The sequence below is a fragment of the Balaenoptera musculus genome, chromosome 20 (assembly GCF_009873245.2).
Source record: "Balaenoptera musculus isolate JJ_BM4_2016_0621 chromosome 20, mBalMus1.pri.v3, whole genome shotgun sequence".
Lineage (NCBI taxonomy): Eukaryota > Metazoa > Chordata > Mammalia > Artiodactyla > Balaenopteridae > Balaenoptera > Balaenoptera musculus.
This window is the reverse complement of record NC_045804.1, coordinates 10,927,093-10,944,317: the sequence shown is the minus strand read 5'-3', so window position 1 is coordinate 10,944,317 and position 17,225 is coordinate 10,927,093. Positions and strand designations below refer to the sequence as shown.

Genomic DNA, 17,225 nt, shown 5'->3' with positions numbered 1-17,225 from the left:
AGGAGAGCGTTCAAGCAGTCCTGGAAAGAGGCTGTTAAGAGATTAAAGATGTGCCCAGTGATGCGAGACAAGCAAACAATGAGAAAGGACAGAGCTTGCACTTGGGCAAGTGTAAGTTTCACAAAGTTAAAAACGCTATTTTCACACAACACAGATGAACGCACGTCAGGTGGTGACGGTGGTTCAGGAGCCAGATTTTTAGAGGCACTTAAAGAAGTTTAGGGTAACATGGCATAACTGGAAATATTCTGCAGGTCAACCGAAAGCCATCACCTCCAGGGTCATCTTTTCTGCAGGGCGGGATTTATCAGCACCTCCACCAGACACGCGGAATCCAGGGCCTTAATGAACAGACAGACGCACCGTCCAGCAAGGCGCGGCCCAAGGTCACGCGGCCAGTTCTGGGGGTCCTGGTGCCGGGGGCCGTCGCAGGACCCTTACTCTCCCAACACACTCGACCCCGGGTAGGGGCTTTTCCATTAGGGGGTTAAAAACCGGCCTGGGGGTGTTAAAGTGAGAGCTGACAAGCAGGCAGTTAAAGATTCCAGACTTTCCAAAGCAGACGATGTGCAGTGAGGATTTCCATCGGGCGGCAGTGATAACGAGTAGTAATGCGTTTGCCGGCGTCCCCGGCCGGCGACAACGTTGGAACATGCGTACACACGAAAGAATGGGCACAGGTGGGGACCCGCGCCCAGGTTCCCACTCGAAGCAGGGCCGCCTAGAGACCCCGCCCGGAGCAGGGTCGCCATGGCGCGGTCCGCAGCCCGTCTGCAGGGGCGCCAGGTCTACCGTCCCGCGCGGAAGATCCATTAACTGGAAAGGACTACCTCAGCCAAAGAGCCAGGCCGGGAGTACCACACCCAGTACTAATCCCAGCACCCTGCCGCCTCCGCACCATTTGTAAGGGGGGGCGGAGTCCGGTTCCGCGAGATCCCGCGGGAGCCCCTCCCGCGCAAGAGCCGCAGCACCGCCCCTTTCCCTGCTGCAGGCGCCCTTTCCCCTTTCACGTGACCAGGAGCTCCCCGCCCCTTCCGAGGCTTGGCCCCGACGCACGCTCGTACGCACGCACGCACGCGCGTGCTATGTCGTCAGTTCCGGGCAGCGGCGGCACGGGGCCCTGCTTCCGCTTTCCTCTGAGGCGCGGGCTTGGGTCTCAGCCTGCTCGGGATTATGGCGGCTACGGCCACAATGGCGACCTCGGGCTCGGCGCGGAAGCGGCTGCTCAAAGAGGAAGACATGACCAAAGTGGAATTCGAGACCAGTGAGGAGGTGGACGTGACCCCCACGTTCGACACCATGGGCCTGCGGGAGGACCTGCTGCGCGGCATCTACGCCTACGGTCGGTGAGCTCGGGCCGCGGGCTGGGGCGCCCGCGGGGAGGGGGGGGCCCGGCCGGGGGTGGTTCCCGAGACTGGGAGTGCGGCCGCCCCGGGGCTGGGGGTCGGGGCTGAGGCCGAGCCCGGGGGCCCTGAAGGGCGACCCCCGCCCCCAGCACGTGTCCCCACCCCCGTCTGTGTCGGCCAGTTCGAGTGTTGTTCTCCCGGCGGGGCTCCGTGCTGGGTCCCGCGAGGGCTGCAGGGTCCAGCGAGGTCTGCAGGGTCCTCCTTGCACCCCGGAGTCACTCATTCAGCGGATGATTGTCTTGCACCTGCCAGGTGCTAGGAACGTGCGCGGCTCTAGGCACTGGCGGCTTAGTAGTGAACCAGGCAGGCCTTAGGGAGCTTGTTATGTTTGGGAGAAGGATTATATAGTCAGTGGTAATGGCTACAAAGAAAATAAAGCGGGATAACGGAATCAAGAGTGATCGGTGGGAGGCGAGAGTTAAACTAGTAGAGCACATAGGTAAGGGGGCTCCCAGGAGGGGCTGGCATTTGAGCTGAGATCTGGACTAAGGAACCTGTTATGAGAAGATTATGGTAGAACTGGGCAGCTGGTGCCAGGGCCCTGCAGCCGGGAGCCTTATGCATTCCAGGAACAGAAAGAATCTCCCTGTCCTGGGAGCCTAGGGGCGAGTTTTGGGTGGGGGGGGCACAGATCTTGAAAAGCGTGGTGCGAAGTGATAGAGTTTGAATTTTATTTCTAAGTGCAGTGGGAGGCCATTGGAGGGTTTTAAGCAGGGAAATGATGGGATCAGATTTACAGTCACAGAGGTGGTCCTGGGTGTCTGGATATGGGGGGAGGTGAGGCAGGAGAGGAAGCAAGGAGATGTTAGGAGGCTTTTGCTCCAGTCCAGGGGAGTGATGATGGTATTGTGGTGGAGATGGAGTACTAACAGGGTTTGCTGATGGGTTGAATGTGAGCAGGAGACGAAAGTCCTGGATGTGTGAGTAACTGGGCAGGTGATGATGCCCTCTCCTCAGGCGGGGAGCACTCGAGGGAGCTCTTCTTGAATGAGGAGAGCTTGAGGGACTTGTAAACCATCCAGGAGGAGATGTCAAGGAGGCAGTTGGGAAGAGGTCGGGCTGAGGATGTAGACAGGCGTGATCAGCATCTGTGCTTAATGCCTGGGACTGGGACGGACATCTTTTTTATCCAACAGTCCTTGATGTCATGACAGTCTAGCACAGAGAAGGTGCGGAGGGAATGGGAGGTGAAGAACCATTACAGCTGGCCCTCGTAGTGTGGCCGACAGCCCTGCCTGCCTCTTGGCACCCGGGACGTCCCTGCCCTAAAACACTGTTTTTAGTTTCCCATCTACTTGCTGAGTCATCCTGAGGGGTTTAAATCATCTGTTATATTTGCTTTTGTGTTAGATGGGAAATTGTACTACATTTTAAAAGACTACCAAAAATTAATTAAAGTACATTATTTGTATGTAAAGTTTTGTTTGTTTACTTGGACAGTAGAGGGGTGGTGGTGTAGTTCATGTAGCTGCATCAAGGCAGGAGGAGTAGATGAAATGGGGTTGTAGGTGATAACAAACAACCTGCAGACTTACTGCTGGTGGGGAGTGGTGACTACAGCACTGATGGGTTTATATTCCTTTTTTTAACTTAAAAAGTAATAGCAAAAAAACCCCATTAGTGCAGGTTATTGTAATATAGTCAAACAATACACAAGTAATTGGAGTAAAATATGAGCCTCCCTCACCCCATTCCCCAGGAGTAACCACCAACATTTTTTTAACCTAACTGGGATGTCTATATTTTGCAACAGTGTTCCTTAGAGATTGTGTCTGTATAAATAAGGTGGTATGTTAGTATAAAAATCCACTTCAGCCTACTTCATTCAGCAGCTGTTTCTTGAGAGCTCAGTATGTTGGACATTGGGTTAGGAGGGGGTGGGGGATTTTAAAAAGATAACATCCTCGGCACAAGGAGCTCCAGTGTATGGTTGCAAGTATGCTGTCCTAGTGGTTAGAGCTCATTTTTTCTGTTTTAATTTACAGGTTTTGAAAAACCATCAGCAATCCAGCAGCGAGCTATTAAGCAGATAATTAAAGGGAGAGATGTCATTGCACAGTAAGTCTGCTCATGCATAGGGGGAGTCAGGTGCTAGTTAGCACAGCAGTGTGTAGTTCAGTGCTTCTTCATTCAGATGCCGTTACCAACTCTTGCCTTGACTTTAGCTATGGGCTGTTTGTTTTTAGTTTTGCATCCTCCACTCTAGAAAGCTTTCTTTTTTTTTTAAGCCAGCTTTACTTAACCTATTATTTGGCATATGGAATTGTATATAATACTCTTTTAATAGCATTATTCCCTATTTGCCTAATTTTTAAACACTCGTTTACAAAAAAAAAAAGTCTGAAATCGTAGAAAAGAATTATATAAAGGGGAATCTTTTTTTTGCCGCCTATAACACCCATTCTGTAGATTCTGCAGCTCTATCACCCCCTGATGCAAAGGCCACATTTACTGTTCTTATCACCAGTGATTTAAAAGTTGTGATGTTATGCCTGAGTCCCACCACCTTGCAGTTAAGATATTGGTCGGGGTGGGGGGGAATCGACTTGGAAGAAGCTGCCCAGTGCTTCTGCAGCTCATCTTCTCAGAGCACTGCTGGGGCGGGGGTTACATGAATGGGAGCAGTGGCATGTAGCCCATCACTCTGAATCCCATTTATCTTTGTTTTCTTTACTAGATCTCAGTCTGGTACAGGCAAAACAGCCACCTTCAGTATTTCTGTCCTCCAGTGTTTGGATATTCAGGTAATCTTAAACTTCTCTTTAATCCTAGGAAATACTTCCTTTACCTTCTGTAACTACAGTGTTCAAGAAGTACAGTTCTTAAATATATCTAGTTGTAATGATTAAACACATTTTTAAAGAGAATCTTAAGTGCACACTAATATCTGAGCTAATATTCTGTCATAAATTCCTTTTTATTTAAACTGATAGTCTTTTTAAAAATTTTTATTGAAATTTAGCTGATTTACAATGCTGTGTTAGTTTCAGGTGTATAGCAAAGTGATTCAGATATATATGTGTGTGTGTATATATATATATATAGTTCCCTGTGCTATACAGTAGGTCCTTTTTGGTTATCTCTCTTTTTACATAGTAGCGTGTATATTTTAATCGCAGACTCCTAATTTATGCCTCCCTCCACCCTTTCCCCTTTGGTAACCATAAGTTTGTTTTCTGTGTCTGTAAACTGGGAGATTTTTTTAACTAGTGGAAATTCTTGTCTGTAAACAAGAATCCTGACCAGTATACCCATTATCACTGGATATGCAATTTAGTAACATTCAGGTTCGCTTACCTGAAATCAGATGTGTGGTTAACTTGAGATAATATTCAAAATAGATCTGAGTCTGAATTAGTGCAGTCTACCTTGAAGATACTGAGATTCTCTATTTTCTGACAAATTACTTTACCAGGTTCGTGAAACCCAAGCTTTGATCTTGGCTCCAACGAGAGAGTTAGCTGTACAGATCCAGAAGGTAAGACAGTTAAAGATGGCACTGTCGTATTTGCAGGTACAGTTGACCCTAAACAACACAGGTTTGAACTGCATGGATCCATTTATTTGCAGGTTTTAAAAAAATGAATATGTACTACAACACTACATGATGTGAAGTTGGTTGGATCCAAGGTTAGGGAGGGCTGATTGTAAAGTCTGTGTGGATATCTGACTAGGCTGGGGTTGAGGGGTGTATGCAGTCGGTAGGTAGGCCGGCATACCTAACCTCCCTCCCTAACCCCCACGCTGTTCAAGCCAACTGATTGACTTAATCTAATCCAGTTTTTCTGTTCTGTCAGGTTTTTTTTCCCTGATTCCTAACATTTTGTGATAAATCACATATATGAGTTGCTGGTTTGTATGAAGTCATTTTTAGTGTAGCTTGTGTGATTCCGATAGTTTTTTGCAATCTTAGGATCGTACTTTTCTTTCAAAAAAATTAAAAATAATTGTAAAAAATAATTGTAACTATTTTGTTTTCATAGTATAAACATTTTGGAAGTGTATCTATTAAGATGTTAATAGCATTTGTGGGTGGATAGGATTATGAATTTTATATATTTTCTTATTTTTCTGTAGTTAATACATACTGTTTTTATAATGAGAAAACAGTAAAACTGACTTCATTCTGGCGCAGAAAAGAGTGGAAGGAGGAGACTTGGGCTCTCTGTAGTTTTATGATAGAAATAATGGCATAAACAATACCAGGTGGTCATCTTAAACTAGAACAGAAACAATCTTCATTTTGGGGGAACTCAGATGTTTCAGACTTCATAGCGGTCTTGGGGCAGACCTTGAACATGAATCTGTGTTTTAATTCAGGGCCTGCTTGCTTTGGGTGACTACATGAACGTCCAGTGCCATGCCTGCATTGGGGGCACCAACGTGGGGGAGGACATCAGGAAACTGGATTATGGACAGCATGTTGTCGCTGGCACACCTGGGCGTGTCTTTGGTAATTGCTTTTGTCTATAAAAAGTGCTTAAACAATAGAGGACCATTTTCAATTTGATATGCTACATGGTGGATTTTTGCATTTGAGTAACTTGTAAGAAGTGGAGGGAAGGTCCCTGAAATGCTGTGAAAACTGGTTGAAATGGCTGGCTCTTTACTTATAGCCTGAGGTCTACTTATTTCGAAATCTGATTTTATAGATATGATTCGTCGCAGAAGTTTGAGGACACGTGCTATCAAGATGTTGGTTTTGGATGAGGCTGATGAAATGTTGAATAAAGGTATGAGTAACAAAAGAATTCATTTTCTGTTGATGTAAAATTCTTAAATTTTCACAGCGTAAAATTGAAATGTGGAGCTAATGAACTCAGTGTAAGTAGTATATTCTTTGTGGAAAACAGTTATGCCCTGGGTGCACTTAGGAACATAAAACTCTGGTTTTTTTATGGTAGTGGTTTGTAAGACTGATGACAACCAGAACAACAGCATTTCAGCCAAACTGATGGGGTACTGCTCGTTGTGTGGTGGGGGAGCACAGATGGCTGAGGCGTGGAGCTGGGATGTGGTGCAGAGATGCTTGGTGGTGGTGAAGGGGTGGAACAGACAGCTGAATAAATCTTGTTTCATGGCAGTAGGGTATTTTGTGGTTTGGATGTTCCATAATTTATTTCGCTAGTTGTTTTTTATTGGTTGTCCAGGTTGTTTTTACTCTTTTATCGGTTATTTTTCAAGATAAATTTCTAGAATTGGGTTGTATTTCATGTATTTCTACCAAAACATATGAGGACAAATATGTGAGGACCCGTAAGTCATAGCAGTTGTGCTCTTAGCACAGCAACTAGGAAATGCATAATGACAGCTGTCACCTTGGTTCAGTAACAGCTGCGGGCAGTACCTCACGGTGTCTTCACGCCTCCCCTCCCTGCACACCCCCTCTCCAGTCTTACTTCCATACCAGGGGGTCGGGTGGGTCGTCCCCTTAGACATTGGGGTCGCCTGGTGTGAAGGGAATATTTTGCTTCTCAGGAGTCACCAGTAACTCATGGGGTTCTTCCCAAGCGTTTTCCTGTTCCCTGGTTCTTGAGCAGTTCTCTCAGGAACCTAGAGGCTGATGCCACCCCTTGGAGCAGCCCTCCACCCCACCTCCGTCTTGGGCCCCTTACCTGGAGGCCCTGCTCTTCAGCTAAGTTAAAGGTACAGTTACTACAAAGTGAGGTCTCCAGAACCAGTGGCATCTATGTCAACTGGGAATGTGTCGGCAATGTAGCTTCTGGCCCCCTGATCTCTGCAGTCAGAACCTTGCAGCCACCTGTCCCCTTCTCACACACCGGCCTCCTAACCCGTCCTGCAGGTGTGGTGGTGTGGTGACCCGGGGGCCAGGTCCTGCTTGCCAGCGGGGGTTTTTTTTTTTTTTTATTAATTTATTTATTTTTGGCTGTGTTGGGTCTTCGTTTCTGTGCGAGGGCTTTCTCTAGTTGTGGCAAGCGGGGGCCACTCTTCATCGCGGTGCACGGGCCTCTCACTATCGCGGCCTCTCTTGTTGCGGAGCACAGGCTGCAGACGCGCAGGCTCAGTAGTTGTGGCTCACGGGCCTAGTTGCTCTGCGGCATGTGGGATCTTCCCAGACCAGGGCTCGAACCCGTGTCCCCTGCATTAGCAGGCAGATTCTCAACCACTGCGCCACCAGGGAAGCCCTTGCCAGCGGGTTTTATTCAGCCTGTACCATATGAAATAATGTAAACTAGTTGAATTATTTAATTGGGAGGTTTTTAAATTAAGGTATAATTGACATGTAACATTTTCAGGTGTACAACATGGGTCAGTATCTGTGGGAGATTTTTTTTTAAGTGGAGATTTTTTTGGTGAAAATCTAGATCTCTGGGTTTATTTAAAATGTGGCAGATCTGGCCACAGTGGATGCATACCCTCACAGGGCAGCAGCAGCTGGAACTGAGATGTGAAGCTACCTGCAGGGGTCTGAGGCTGTGGGCTCAGGGCTCAGGTTTCTGTTGCTTTTACCTGTTGGCATCCAGGACTCTTGGGTGGGGCTCTGATCCCTAGAGTACACCAGGGAGAGGAGAGGGGATGCAAGAATTTGGTTCAGCTCTGTAAGAAGATTCCTTGTGAAATCTTGCACCTTACAGTCACAGCGCTGCATCCAGTTAAATGTGAACAGTTGATGTGCAACTTCTGTTTCAAAGTGTGCAGCCTTAAAAATTCCCCGTGTGTCTCATTCCTCATCCCAGGTTTCAAAGAACAGATCTACGATGTGTACAGGTACTTGCCCCCGGCCACTCAGGTGGTGCTCATCAGTGCCACACTGCCCCATGAGATCCTGGAGATGACCAACAAGTTCATGACCGACCCTATCCGCATTTTGGTGAAACGGTGAGGATGCCCTACTTCTCAGGTGGGACTAAAACACAGCATAGTTGTATTTGGGTTTTAAAACATGAAAGTTCTTTTTAATTTTCTCTTTTGAAAAGCCAGCTTTTATATAGTCTCCTTTGATCCAGTAATTCCAAATTTAAAAATTTGCTGATAGTATTTACTTATCAACGGAATTATTTACCATTGGCAGTAAAATGTGTATACTATTGAACAGCCAAACATTTTGTTTAGAACCATATATAAGGTGTGGTTAAAGGTTCATACTGATCCAGGGCTTGGGCCCCTGCGGTGGAAGTGGCGACTCCTAGGAGGATGTGGCTGGCGGGAGTTTAATGCCCAGGCTCCTGGGCCGCTGGGGGTCGGGCCTGTGCCTGGAACAGCGCCTGGCCTGCGCACGTCCTCAAGTTTTGGTTGGAAGGATGAGTTGACAGGATTGTGTTTGTCCTCCAGTGATGAACTGACTCTAGAAGGCATCAAGCAGTTTTTTGTGGCTGTGGAGAGAGAAGAGTGGAAGTTCGACACGCTGTGTGACCTCTATGACACGCTGACCATCACTCAGGCTGTTATCTTCTGTAACACCAAGAGGAAGGTGCGTGGCCATCCTGGCTCTTTAATGTCCTTGTGGCGAAAACCAAAGATCGGTTTTCATAGAACTTAGGTCAGGTATTTTCTGTTGAGGACCAGAATTACATGCTTTAGGCTCTGGGTACATGGTCTCCTCGGGCAGCCACTGGGCTCTGCCCTTTAGCTCAAAGTCACCCTGGACGATGAGCGGACAAGCGGGTGTATCCAGGGAACGTGTGCAGGGTGTTGATCTGGTCCCTTGACTGAAGGCTCTGGGTCATTGGTTCAGGTGGGGCCCGGACACGTGTTCTTTGAGCTCCCAGGTGATGCTGATGTGCCGGCAGAGCTGAGAACCCTGGCAGCTCTCCTTGGAATAGGAAGAAGATTTGGACCACATTCCAAAAAAGATTCAAACTTAAATTTCAAATGAGAACAGTGACATATTGTCTTTTAAGAGAATTTTTGCCCCAATATTTGCTGGGCAAAATTAAGTTTTCTACACAGCCAGTGAGGATTAGCCTGAGTTTTGTTTATATATATATATATCTATATATATATATATAGATATATCTATATCTATATATATATATATGTATTTTTTTTTTTTTTTGGCTGTGCTGGGTCTTCGTTGTTGTGCGTGGACTTTCTCTAGTTGTGGCGAGCGGGGGCTACTCTTCGTTGTGGTGTGCAGGCTTCTCATTGTGGTGGCTTCTCTTGTTACAGAGCAAGGGCTCTAAGCGCACGGACTTCAGTAGTTGCAGCACACAGGCTCAGGAGTTGTGGCTCGCAGGCTCAGTAGTTGTGGCGCACGGGCTTAGTTGCTCCGTGACATGTGGGATCTTCCCAGACCAGGGCTCGAACCCATGTCCCCCGCGTTGGCAGGCGGGTTCTTAACCACTGCGCCACTAGGGAAGTCCCTAGCCTGAGTTTTAAGAGCACTTGTTTATGAATATTCGAATTGGTTCTGCAGGGAATTGGCGTGAAATCCTGTATACAGTCTCTGGTTTGTGAGCTTATGGCAGCATCTATTGATTCCATCTGTAGGTTGACTGGCTGACGGAGAAGATGAGGGAAGCCAACTTCACCGTGTCATCCATGCACGGGGACATGCCCCAGAAGGAGCGCGAGTCCATCATGAAGGAGTTCCGGTCGGGCGCCAGGTGGGTTGGCTGAGCTCTCTGCTGTGGTCCTGGTGCTGGTGCTGTGGGCCAGCATTTACGGGGTGTTACCCGAGTTTTCCCCCCCACAGCTGAGCTCGGGCAGGTCACCAACTTGCTGGTGAGCAGGGCAGCCACTGCTGGTGTGATAGGTTAGGCTGAGATGAGAACTAGCCTTAACTATGTAGGTCGGTTGCCTTGTTTAGAAGCGTATTTTTCTGTTTCCAAATAAATGGAGATTTTCTATTTATCTTTTTGTACTGGTTTTAGCTTAATCCCACTGTGGCCAGAGAACCTGCTTTGTGTGATTTCATCCCCTCAGTGTGTATTCAGACTTGCTTTGTGGCCCAGCACGGGGTCGTTTTACAAACGTTCTCTGTGCTTGGACAAGATGGGTGCTGTGTGGTGTTGGATTTCAGTTGCTAGCTGTATTTCTCAAACCTGCATCATTACCCTTTTGCCCTTAAGTCTTGTTTCATCAGTGTTGAGAGTGCTGGTTTTCCTCTTGGGGGTTCTTCCAGGTCACTTATCCTTTCTTCTGCCTCAGTTATTCTGCTATTGATCCCATCTAGAGTATTTTTAATTTCATTTATTGTGTTTTTCATCGTTGCTTGGTTCCTCTTTAGTTCTTCTACGTCCTTGTTAAATGTTTCTTGCATTTTGTCTATTCTATTTCCAAGATTTTGGATCATCCTTACTATCATTATTCTGAATTCTTTTTCAGGTAGACTACCTATTTCCTCTTCATTTGTTAGGTCTGGTGTGTTTTGACCCTGCTCCTTCATCTGCTGTGTGTTTTTCTGTCGTCTCATTTTGCTTATCTTACTGTGTTTGGGGTCTCCTTTTCACAGGCTGCAGGTTCGTAGTTCCCGTTGTTTTTGGTATCTGTCCCCAGTGGGTAAGGTTGGTTCAGTGGGTTGTGTAGGCTTCCTGGTGGAGGGGACTATTGCCTGTGTTCTGGTGGATGAGGTTGAATCTTGTCTTTCTGGTGGGCACGTCCACGTCTGGTGGTGTGTTTTGGGGTGTCTGTGGCCTTATGATTTTAGGCAGCCTCCCTGCTAATGGATGGGGCTGTGTTCCTGTCTTGCTAGTTGTTTGGCATAGGGTGTCCAGCCCTGTAGCTTGCTGGTCGTTGAGTGAAGCTGGGTCTTGATGTTGAGATCGAGATCTCTGAGAGATTTTTGCCGTTTGGTATTACGTGGAGCTGGTAGGTCTCTTGTGGACCAGTGTCCTGAAGTTGGCTCTCCCACCTCAGAGGCACAGCCCTGATGCCTGGCTGGAGCACCAAGAGCCTTTCATCCACACAGCCAAGTACGTGGGGATTTTCTTGCCTTTTGGGAGGTCTGACGTCTTCTGCCAGCGTTCAGTGGGTGTTCTGTAGGAGCAGTTCCACGTGTAGATGTATTTCTACTGTATCTGTGGGAAGGAAGGTGATCTCCGCGTCTTACTCTTCCGCCATCTTGCCGCAAATCCCTCTTGGGGGTTCTGTCCATTCTTGCGTTATGTGTCCAGACACCTGAGTGTACAAGTTCAGAATTACTAGATTTCTGGAGGATTTAGCTTTTGCTGTGGAAGTGTCTGCCCTTCTCTACTAGGGCTTTTGTCCTGAATCCTGCTCTGTCTGACCAGCCGCACCAGCTCTGAACGTTTGGTGTCTCCTTAGTACCACCCGTCTTCCTTCACGTCTGGTTTGTAGACTTAAGCTTTAGATGGATTTCATGCAACCAGCATATAGTTGGGTTTTATTTTTCCTTTTCTTTTAATTTAATGATAATTGCTGTCTTTTTTTTAAAATTTATTTTATTTATTTTTGGCTGTGTTGGGTCTTCATTGCTGCGCGGGGGCTTTCTCTAGTTGCGGTGAGGGGGGGCTACTCTTTGTTGCGGTGCACGGGCTTCTCATTGTGGTGTCTTCTCTTGTTGCAGAGTACGGGCTCGAGGCGTGTGGGCTTCAGTAGTTGTGGCACGTGGGCTCAGTAGTTGTGGCTCATGGGCTCTAGAGCGCGGGCTCTAGAGCACAGGCTCAGTAGTTGTGGTACACAGGCTTAGTTGCTCCGCGGCATGTGGGATCTTCCTGGACCAGAGGTCGAACTTGTGTCCCCTGCATTGGCAGGCAGATTCTTAACCACTACCCCACAAGGAAAGCCCATAATTGTCTTTTAACTGGAACATTTAGTCCAGTTTCGTTTAATGTAAATACTGATATATTTGGTTTTAAATTGACCATCTTATAAGTGTATCTTACTTGTCATTTCTCTTCTGTGGTTCTTTTTTCTTTCTTTAGTTTGGATTTTTTGTTGTTGTTGTTGTTATTCCTTTTCCCCACTTTTTATTTTGGAAAATGTTTATTTCTTTATGTTATTTAGTGGTCGCCCTGAAAAGTCATCAGCAGCTGTGGTTGCTTGGTACTTTTACCATCTCCCCTGAGAGCACAGAGAACTTGAAACCCTGACTTCAGTGACCCCCCAGACTTCTGTCACTGTTGTCATGTTTTTTAATTTACATATATTTCAACCTCAACAAGAAATTTTTGCTTTATATAATGAAACTTATATAATGAATGCTGCATATTGACCATACTTGTTACTCTTCTGTCTTTCCTTTATCTCTGAGCTTCCATCAGGGATGCATTTCTTTTTTTTTTTTTAATATATACATATATATACATATTTGTTTATTTATTTTGGCTGCACCAGGTCTTAGTTGTGGCACGTGGGATCTTTAGTTGCGGCATGCATGCAGGATCTAGTTCCCCGACCAGGGATCAAACCTGGGCCCCCTGCATTGAGAGTGCAGTCTTACCCACTAGACCATCAGGGAAGTCCCAGGGATGCATTTCCTTGTGCTTGAAGAATGTCTTTCTGTATTTAGTTTGGGTCTGCTGGTAACAAAATGTCTGTTTTAGTTTCTTTGGAAATGTCTGCTTCATCTTGAAACACCTCCTTCTGACGTGTTGAAGGAGGCAATGCAAGCGGGATCGGTCCCAGAAGTCCTGTGGACACCAAACTCTGCAGACATTCTAATCCCTTATATGAAGTGGCCTATGCAGTCGGCCCTCTGTATTTGGTGTTTCCTGGTTGTGTTGGTCCTGTGGGGATGTCACCTGCTGCTGCTTATGTAAAACAGTGTCTTCTCTGCAGGCTGCTTCTTAGGTCTGTTTTGTTTGTGTTTTGTTTCTGTGGTTTCACGCTGATGGGTCCATGTGTGATTCAGTCTTATTCCTTCCGTTTGGCACTTCTGTGACTCTTGGCCTTACCCCTCTGTTGGTGCTTTGGCTCCATCCTTTCTTCTTCCTCTAGGGCTCCAGTTATATGTGATTATCTGGCAGGATTATTTTCTCCTGTTCTGCTGTCCCTTCAGACTTTGAATGCTTCTAGACCAGCGACGTCCAATAGAAGTATAATTCAAGTAAACATATGTCATTTAACCCAGTATATCATATCACTTCAACATGTAATCAACATTAAAAATATTAATGAGGTTTTTTGCATTATTTTTGTACTAAGTATTCAAATCGAGTGTGAATTTTACGCTGTAAGACAATCTCATTTCAGACCAGCCACTCCGGTGCTTGGTGGGTTGGTGGCCTCAGCATTGGATAGTGTGGGTCTGTGGTGTGTCAGATTCTGTCCTGTGTGAAGGACAGAGAGGTGTGAGTTGCATTTCTAATTTGAAGATACTGTAAACACCACCAAAATCAGTGAGGCCGCTGTACTTGAGTTTTTGCTAGACAAAAGTAAAATGTCCTTCCCAATTATTGGTATGGGACTGGTTCTAAACAAATTAAATGTAGTGTAGTGTAAAGGATAGCCAATTTTTTTTTTTTTTTTATCAGCACACATGACCTAAGTAATGAAATATACCAAACGTGCCTTCTGAACGGGGCTTTCTGGTGCTGTCCCTTGTGCTTCAGCCTGCAGAGGGGCCAGTGTGAGGGGCCCTGATGTGTTCGTAGCCAGTCTGACCCTTTTTCTTTGTGCAGCCGAGTGCTCATTTCTACAGACGTCTGGGCCCGGGGGCTGGACGTGCCCCAGGTGTCCCTCATCATTAATTACGACCTGCCCAACAACAGAGAGCTGTACATACACAGGTAGGCAGCACAAGCTTTTCTTTGGTTTCACTCTTGTTGATGGATTTACTGAAACCTTTTTTGCTATGTTTACTGAAGTGATTTTGCTTTATTGTTGAAGAATTGGGCGATCAGGTCGATATGGCCGAAAGGGTGTGGCCATTAATTTTGTGAAGAATGATGATATCCGAATCCTCAGAGACATTGAGCAGTACTACTCCACTCAGATTGACGAGATGCCCATGAACGGTAAGACAGTAAATCCGTATTTGTGATTGTTTTAGAGAGAGCTTCCTGGTTCCTGGTTTGGGGCACTTGAGGTTTTTCCCGCTTTTTTTTCTTTTGTTTTCGAGAAGTCTTTTGTGAGCCTTTAGTTAAATTTACAAATTTTCACTTTGTTTGTATTATTCCTTCTTGTTTATCTTCTCTTTCAGTTGCTGATCTGATTTGAACAATCTGCTTGCTGGAGCCTGTTCACCTATTTTGTATCAATTTGGAAATATTTAGGAGCAGTTTCTATTTAATGGGTTTTATGTGAACTCCCTTCTCAAAGCCCCCCCACGACAAACTTTGGAGATTCTGCCACCTTTTCTTACCCACATGTAAATAATGCATTGCTTTAAGTCTTTTTCATTAAACATTTAAAACTTTTCCCATAAACTCTAATTTGTATTTCTAATTTTTGTTTGCCCCCAGCTTTTCTAGTAACCTGCTGTCTGTATGATCTTGGGCAGTCATTTCACTCTTTTTTGATCTTTAAGATGGTGAAATGGAAGTGGTAAGCTGCCTGGCCTCTCCACACTTACCCAGATTGGTACCCAATCCCATTTCTTATGGACGGCAGGTGGGGGAGTTGAGACCATAAATACTTTTCTCTGGGTTGGCCTGGGTCTGTGTGCCCAGATGCAGAGGGGCAGGATGGCGCCCTGGGCAGATAACCGGGCGGAAGGATTCACCAGCCAGTCTTCCTCTGGACTAATGAGCCCACAAGTCACAGCTGAGGAGGGGTTGTGCACAGGGCACCATCGGTGATTCAGGGCGGGGCAAGCAGGAAACAAGCCAGAAGGTAAGACACCTGAGAAACTTAACCTAATTGAGATGGCTGTCAAGTAAGGTAACAAAGAAATGCAAACATCCACGGAAATGTGTATCCTTGGGGGTGATTCAGAAGTGTTATGTTTTCATAACCATTAACTCTTGAGTGTTGGTGAAGGTGTGGGGGGCGTGATGGTGTCGTCAGTAGGTACAGACTTTGGAAAGCAGCCTGGCTCTTGGGCAGTAGGAGCAATTAGAATACTTCCCTTTGAGGGCGTCCATCTGCGTAGGCAGTAGTCTGGAGTGCAGACTGCACAGGTGAGCTCACCAGTGTCCTCCAGCACCAGGAAAGGAGTGCGCATCACTGGGGGCTCGGGGAGGGAAGCGATGGGACATTGGCACTGACGCACATGGGTACAGGTTCTTGGGCAGGTGCTTGGGGCCACTAGCGTCACAGGTCAGGTGGGTTCAGCTGTAACACATGGTGGCTAAGTGTTGAAACAAGGGGCTGGTGTGTCAGGTTAGACAGAAATGTTCACAGCATTATTCATAATAGCCGAAAAGTGGAAATAACCCAAGTGCCCATCGACTGAAAGATATGGTAAGTACACATGAATATTATTTGACAATAGGAAAGAATGAAGTGCTGACACGTTGCAATATGGATGAACCTTGAAAATAGGCTAACTGGAAGAAGCTAGTCACAAAAGGCCAGAATGTTTCTGTTTCTGTGAAATGTCCCAAATGGGTAAATCCATAGGACAGAAAGCAGATTAGTGGCTTGTTTTTTTTTTTAATTATTTGTTTATTTATTTATGGCTGTGTTGGGTCTTCGTTTCTGTGCCAGGGCTTTCTCTAGTTGCGGCGAGCGGGGGCCACTCTTCATGGCGGTGCGCGGGCCTCTCACCGTCGCGGCCTCTCTTGTTGCGGAGCACAGGCTCCAGACGCGCAGGCTCAGTAATTGTGGTTCACGGGCCTAGTTGCTCCGCGGCATGTGGGATCTTCCCAAACCAGGGCTCGAACCCGTGTCCCCTGCATTGGCAGGCAGGTTCTCAACCACTGTGCCACCAGGGAAGCCCAGATTAGTGGTTTTCTAGGGGCTGAGAGGTGGAAATAGGGAGTGACTGCTAAAGGGTACAGGGCTTCTTTGGGGGTGATGAAAATGTTCTGGAACTAGACAGAGGTAAGGGTTGCACAATTCTGTGAATGTACTAAAAAGTACTGAATTGTACATTTTAAAGTGGTAAAATTGTGTGGTATGTGAACTATACCTCAAGAATCAGGTGGGGAATCTTACACTTTCTCCTCTAAAATTATACTTAAAGACAAAAAGGGCATGAGCAAAGGGAGAAAATATTTGCAAAGCATATACTTGACAAAGGACTTAAACTAGAAAATATCAAGAACTTTATGTGTAGGTAGAATGGTGGTACCCCCAAAATGCCCACATCTTAATCCCTGGAACCTGTGAATATGCTACATTAAATGGCAAGGACTTTGCAGGTGTAATTAACTTAAAGATTGAGATGAAATTATCCTGGATTATCCAGGTGGACCCTATCTAATCACATGAGCCCTTTAAAGTCAAGAATGCTCTGGGCTACCGTGGGTCAGAGAGTGGTATAATGGAAGAGGCAGGATTGATTCTCAGGGGTGAGAAGGACTCAACCCACCATTGCTGGATTTGAAGATGAAGGTGCCGTGAGCCGGGATACGGAGCAGCCTCTAGAAGCTGAGGAGGACGTCTGGCTGACAACCACAGGGACATGCGGACCTCACACCCATACACTCAGGAGACTGAATTCTGCCGACAACCTGCATGAGCAGGGGAGCAGATTCTCCCCTGGAGCCTCCAGAGAAGAAGCTGCCCTGCTGACACCTAATTTAGCCCAGTTGACCGTGTCAAATTTCTGACCTACAGAACTGTGATAGAATAAATCTGTGTTATTTTAAGCCACAGAGATTGTGGTAATTTGTTATGGTAGCAATGGAAAAACAATGTACTTTGTAACTCAATAATAAGGTCAACAAATCCAAGTAAAAAATGGGCAAGATACCTGAACAGACACTTCACCAGAGAAGATTTATGGGTGACAATGAGTCCATGAAAGATGCTCACCATCTTCAGTTGCAAATCAGAACCGCGAGATCC

General features: G+C 46.4%; 1 protein-coding gene across 1 annotated transcript; it reads left to right on the top strand.

Moving 5' to 3' along the window:
- The first annotated feature begins 1,098 nt into the window (after positions 1–1,098).
- EIF4A3 (eukaryotic translation initiation factor 4A3) lies at positions 1,099–14,704 on the top strand. The gene is made up of 12 exons (XM_036837884.1): positions 1,099–1,342; positions 3,392–3,464; positions 4,084–4,150; positions 4,822–4,884; positions 5,727–5,859; positions 6,059–6,139; positions 8,105–8,246; positions 8,700–8,838; positions 9,858–9,973; positions 13,952–14,059; positions 14,160–14,287; positions 14,473–14,704. Exons 1-12 carry the CDS (start codon positions 1,174–1,176, stop codon positions 14,487–14,489), a joined length of 1,236 nt encoding a protein of 411 aa, XP_036693779.1. The 5' UTR covers positions 1,099–1,173; the 3' UTR covers positions 14,490–14,704.
- Positions 14,705–17,225: the final 2,521 nt, after the last annotated feature.